This window comes from Malaclemys terrapin, chromosome 1 (genome assembly GCF_027887155.1).
Source record: "Malaclemys terrapin pileata isolate rMalTer1 chromosome 1, rMalTer1.hap1, whole genome shotgun sequence".
Lineage (NCBI taxonomy): Eukaryota > Metazoa > Chordata > Testudines > Emydidae > Malaclemys > Malaclemys terrapin.
The window spans coordinates 328,243,426-328,249,425 of NC_071505.1; the positions used below are offsets into that span (position 1 = coordinate 328,243,426).

General features: G+C 40.0%; 1 protein-coding gene across 1 annotated transcript in view; it reads right to left on the reverse strand.

Moving 5' to 3' along the window:
• The window catches only part of LOC128830041 (uncharacterized), a 109,081-nt gene extending 103,652 nt beyond the window's left edge, over window positions 1-5,429 (reverse strand). Inside the window, exons 1-2 of the mRNA XM_054015672.1 lie at window positions 5,392-5,429; window positions 512-698 (exon numbers count right to left, since the gene is read on the reverse strand). Coding sequence (XP_053871647.1) covers window positions 512-698; window positions 5,392-5,417 — 213 coding nt within the window. The 5' untranslated portion in view covers window positions 5,418-5,429. The remainder of the gene's footprint in view (window positions 1-511; window positions 699-5,391) is intronic.
• Window positions 5,430-6,000: the final 571 nt, after the last annotated feature.

Consider the following 6,000-nt stretch of genomic DNA (forward strand, 5'->3'; position numbering starts at 1 on the left):
AACTAAGGTGAAGCAATGAAAACAAGCTCAATGATTTCTTCTCAGTTCTTCTAGGCAGGGAACAGTTCATGCCCACAGTTTAGCGGCAAAGAAGCTCAGCAAATTTATTAATGCTCCAGAAACTGGCAATCAATCCCTTCAGGTCAAAGATGAGAGGTACTGGCAGGCATCAGGGCTTAAACAGAAACCCTTCAGTAGGTCACTTGGAATTGGCTTTGGATTATAGGGATTCATCTCCTAAAGCTACAGGTTCTTGTTTCTCTCTCCTGCTCTTCCCAAGACCCAAACTGCCACTTTTTTAAAGGGAAAGACTTTATAAAATGAGAAGTGGATTCTCTCTCCCTCCCTGTCACTCTTGGATATAACTGACCTATCTCACTGCAAAAGGAACATCTAATCAAAGACACAAAAGATCCTATAAAAGTATCTGTATTGAAATAAAGTACCCTTAAAAGCTCACATCTTGGGAAGGTAAAGAACAACGCAAAGCACTTGACACTGTATTCTGTACCTGGTAGCTGCCATTCATTTGATTCCCAGGCAGTCTAACGTGTTCACACTCAGAAGCCTGTAGAACAGGGAATTGTGGAAGAAACATCTCTTGCTTTGTGCTTTCTGTTCTTTCCGAGTTATTGCCATTGCATTCCTTGTCAGTATCAGCTCTGTCATTTCCAGACTCTGTTTTATTCATCAGACATCTAAGAGCAGCCCAAAGAAAAACATAAAGCTGATTGCAACTTAAAACAGATAACAGTGTCTTATATTTAATGTGCTATTTTAGGGGGGGGGGTGATCACATAAGAAATCTGCTTTCATGCTGGGACCTTCTAGCAGATGCAATTTATTTTCTACACTACCTGCATTCTCTAGTTAACAATTGCTGTAGATTAAAGCCTATTTACAGGCTTGGTATATTTCAGTTGCTAGTTGAAAGGAAGGACAGAATAAATTACAGGATGCTAAGAATTCAATGGAAACCAGTGTATTGTATTTAAGATCATGATTGCTTTCTGAACAGCCTGGGCAAGTTGGATGGCACAGGACTAAACAATAGACACCTCCTTAATAGGCCTGGAAACATGGCACAAGGGAGTCAGGCCGTACAGGGGGGGTGTTGCAGACCCTCTGTGTTGTGCAGTGGAGCTCTGTGCTCTGAAGGTGCATTGAAGGGAAGGGGATTGTGGGCGAACCAGGGAGTGCCAGGTGTGTAGCCAGTGGGTCTGCTAATAGCACCAATCCACTGAATGATAGCCCTTCATATGGCAGTGTGCAGCAGGCCTTGACACTCCTATAGCCCAAGGCTGATACTAAGAACTGAGGACAGCATGAATAGGTTCTCTGTGATATACCTTCTGATTGGCGGGGGGGTTTCTACCCCTATACCCAAACAGATCCCTCCACACAAAGTGCTTTTACTCAAGCTTTGGGCTCCATTATGCAACTCTTACTCACATGGGTCGTCCTACTGGTGTCTTACGTAGGTAGTGTGAAACACTACAAGTGTGTTCACAGCAAGTGTGAAAAATCACGACAGGGGGTTGGGGGTAATAGGAGCCTATATAAGAAAAAGACCCCAAAATCGGGACTGTCCCTATAAAATCGGGACATCTGGTCACCCTACACGTAGGTGCTCCGCAACATGAGTAAAGGTTGCACAGCTCTTTTTGTTTGAGACCAATATTTGGCCCCATGTGAATTACACTGGGACCTGATGATTTGGGGTTGAAATAAATATGCATTCCCAACAGAAATGCATTTGATGGTTTTGTCTCACTCCCCGCTGGGCAGAACAGCAGCTTCAATTTGAGTGTGTCATTTTGTTTTGTAATTTAGCAAATTCAGTGGAAATGTACGAAGCTCTTTTTGGGAACAGAGGAATGGCCATACTGGGTCAGACCAATGGTCCATCTAGCCCAGTATCCTGTCTTCCGACAGTGGCCAATGACAGGTGCTTCAGAGGGAATGAACAGAACAGGGAGATTTATTGAGTGATCCATCCTGTTGTTCAGTCTCAGCTTCTGGCAACTGGAGGATTAGTGTCACAATTTTGCATGGGGTTGCACTCCTGACCATCTTGCATAATAGTCATTGATGGACTTATCCTCTATGAATTTATCTAATTCTTTTTTGATCCCAGTTATACTTTTGGCCTTCACAACATCCTCTGGCAACAAGTTCTGCAGGTTGACTCTGCACTGGGTGAAGAAGTACTTTCTTTTGTTTGTTTATTATATTCACTGGGTGACCCCTAGTTCTTGTGCTATGTGAAGGGGTAAATAACACTTCCTTATTCAATTTCTCCACAACATTCACGATTCCATAGTCCTTTATCATATCCCCCCTGAGTGGTCTCTCTTCTAAGCTGAATAGTCCCTGTTTTTAGAATTTGTCCTCAAATAGAAGCTGTTCCTTACCCCCTAATCATTTTCATGACTCTTCTCTGTACCTTTTACAATTCTAATATACGTTTTTAGAGATGGGGCAACCAGAACTGCAGGCAGTATTCAAGATATGGGTGTACCATGAATTTCTATAGTGGCATTTGATATTTTCTGTTTTATTATTTATCCCTTTCCTAATGGTTCCTAACATTCTGTTCGCTTTTTTCACCACTCCTGCACATTGAGCAGATGTTTTCAGAGAACTATCAACAATGGCTTCAATATCTCTTTCCGGAGTGGTAACACCTAATTTACACCCCATCATTTTGTATATACAGTGGGCTTATGATCTCTAATGTACATTACTATGCATTTATCAACATTGAATTTCATCTGCCATTTTCCTGCCCAGTAACAGTCTTCTGAGATTCCTTTGTAACTCTTCTCAGTCTGCTTTGGATTCAACTATTTTGAATAATTTAGTATCATCTGGAAATTTGGCCACCTCACTGTTTATCACCTTTTCCAGATAATTAATGAATATATTGAACAGCACAAGTCCAAGTACAGATCCTTGAGGGACCCAGCTGTAGTCCACTTTCCATTTATTCCTACCCTTTGTTTCCAATCTTTTAACCAGTTACTGACCCATGAGAGGACCTTCCCTCTTATCCCATGACTGCTTGATTTGCTTAAGAGTCTTTGGTGTGAGATCCTCTTCATAGGTATCTGAAAGTCCAAGTACACTATATCAGCTGGAACACCCTTGTCCACATGCTTGTTGACACCCTCAAAGAATTCTAATAGATTGGTGAGCCATGATTACCCTTTACAAAAGCTGTGTTGACTCTTCCTTAACAAATCATGTTCATCGTTGTGCCTGATAATTCTGTTCTTTATACTATCATTTCAACCAGTTTGCCTGGTACTGAAGTTAGGCTTACTGGCCTGTAATTGCCAGGATTGACTCTGGAGCCTTTTTAAAAAATCGATGTTACATTTACTATCATCCAGTCATGTGATACAGAGGCTGATTTAAGTGATGGGTTACATATCACAGTTAGTAGTTCTGCAATTTCATATTTAAGTTCCTTCAGAACTCTTGTGTGAATACCATCTGGTCCTGGGGACTTATTATTACTATTTAATTAATCAATTTGTTCCAAAAATACCTCTACTGTCCCCCCTCAGTCTGGGACAGTTCCTTAGATTTGTTACCTAAAAAGAATGTCTCAGTGTGGGAATCTCTCTCACATCCTCTGCAGTTAAGACCAATGCAAAGAATTCACTTAGCTTCTCTGCCGGGGCCTTGTCTTCCTTGTGTGCTGCTTTAGCACCTCAATCGTTCAGTGACCCCACTGATTTTTTGCCAGAATTTCTGCTTCTGATGTACTTAAAAAAATTGCCGTTAGTTTTTGTGTCTTCTGCTAGTTGCTCTTCAAATTCTCTTTTGGCCTTCCTGATTCTACTTTACACTTGACTTGCCAGAGCTAAGGTTCCTTTCCACTAGGATTTGACTTCCAATTTTTAAAGGATGCCTCTTTGCTTTTAACCATTTAGCTTTGCCATTTAGCCCTGGTGACATTTTACTGGTTCTCTTACCGGTTCTTTTAATGTACAGTTTTCTATGTCCATTGGTTGTGTGTGTGTGTGTGTGTGTGTGTGTGTGTAAAACATCCTGGTGTGGTAAAGAAAGTAAAACAATTTCAGCAACCTGAGATGCTGAGCAAAGCTTAAGCCATTCAATGAAAAAAATACTTTTAGCTCCCTAAGCTGTCTTGCAGGCCCTGAACTGTAATCAAGCAGGACACAAAGGATCTGATTCTGCTGCCTCTTGTACTAGTGTTACACTGGTGTGATTTCACTGGAGTCACTCCTGACTTACACTGTCGCACACTATAGCAGAAGCAGATCCCAAACCTTGCAAATCAGGACTATTTTACATGAATCAACTAATTTGTTAATGTGATGACTTTTTATTTATTTATTTTTTTACCCTTCTGATATCTGCTCAGGATTCACAATGCACCAGTCAGTCAAGAAACTAATTCGCAGATTAAACAAACAGTATCACTGAGCACATTGCTAATCACAGTTTACTAGCTAGCATGGTAACCAAATCCCCTATCATCCCTTACAAAAATGATTCAGGCAGATTAAATCTGACAGGACAGCATGGGGTAATTTGTGCTGTGGTTGCATGCAGTAGACTAGTTTTTAGATAAATTCTCATTTCCAGGGCTTTTGAACACTTAGCTTTCAAACTCTGACACATAAAAGGAAAAAAATCATTTGAGAAAAAATGCTTTCTGCCTTTCTTCTGTCTGTCTCTCTCTCTTTTTTTTTTTTTTTGGTTCTCATCTGAAGCAGGAAAAGGAAATGTAGATGGACTGCCATCTATTGGCATGTACATACAATTCTCCCTTATAAAAATACTGGGATTTTTTTAGTTAGCATCTTATGACTAAACATTATTTATACAGATTCAAATGCAGTTAACCCAACATCTGGATTTGTCCATATGCAGTATTATTATTTATATAATCCTGTCAATTTATGTAAATATGAAAAGGAATTCAGTGGCTGGGGTCAATGATAGCTTTGGAATCTAAGGGCCAGGGATTCCACTGGTTTAAATTGTCATAGCTCCATTGAAGTCAATGGAGCTTATGTAGTCTTATACCAACTGAGGATCTGGCCCTTCCACAGAACAGATCTATCACAGGCAGCAAACAGTGCAATCTTCCCTAAAAACCTACTTCTTTCCTCAAACTTTCCATTATTGAACACCAAACCGACTATGTCTCCAAGCCTTCATGTAATGGAACTGTTGTCCTGCATCTTCCCAAAGTATCCAAGTTGCCCAAGTTAGACTGTAAACTGTTTAGGGCATGGACTTCCAAAAAATATTTTTAAAAGCTGAATAGCTGGCCCTTAGATTCCAGAGCTCTCGTTGTGCCCAGCCACTGAATTCCTTTTCATAACAAACCCAGAAGAAAATACAACATACCTGCTTTCAGGGGAGAAACCTTCCATGACTTACTTCTTCTGGCACTAAAATTGGCTGGTGTTACTACATAAGTAAAACAGAATACCAGTGAGCAGCAATAAAGCATCTCAAAGCTATTTACCAAGTTGATAACTTGATGTTAATATCTGTTAGATCAGCATGGTAACAACCTCTAGAGGGTGCGTAATAAACAATATTATCAGAGTTTGAGTGCAGGGAGTATCAGATTCCACTGCTGACTGACAAAGGGAGAGAATGGTTTATTTACTATTAGGAAACCAATTTGTAGTGTTGTGGTGTTGCTATGTCTGTGTTTACTAGGAAATAACATATAGCTTTCATACTCGTATGCTGTTACACTTCTTTCTTTGTCAATTCCAAACAGACAGGCAGCAAAGCAAATATTGCATAGCATGGATTATTTTCAAATAGTTTTTAACCTCTTCATTACTGTGGAATAGAAGCCTGACCCAATCCATATCACAGCTAACAATAATAATTACTGATATAATACACTTAAAGCCAAATTTGAAAAGTAGTAATTCACCCAGAGAAAGATATGCCTATTTTGTTCATCTTCAGATTCCCCTTGTCCAAAGACAAGAATTA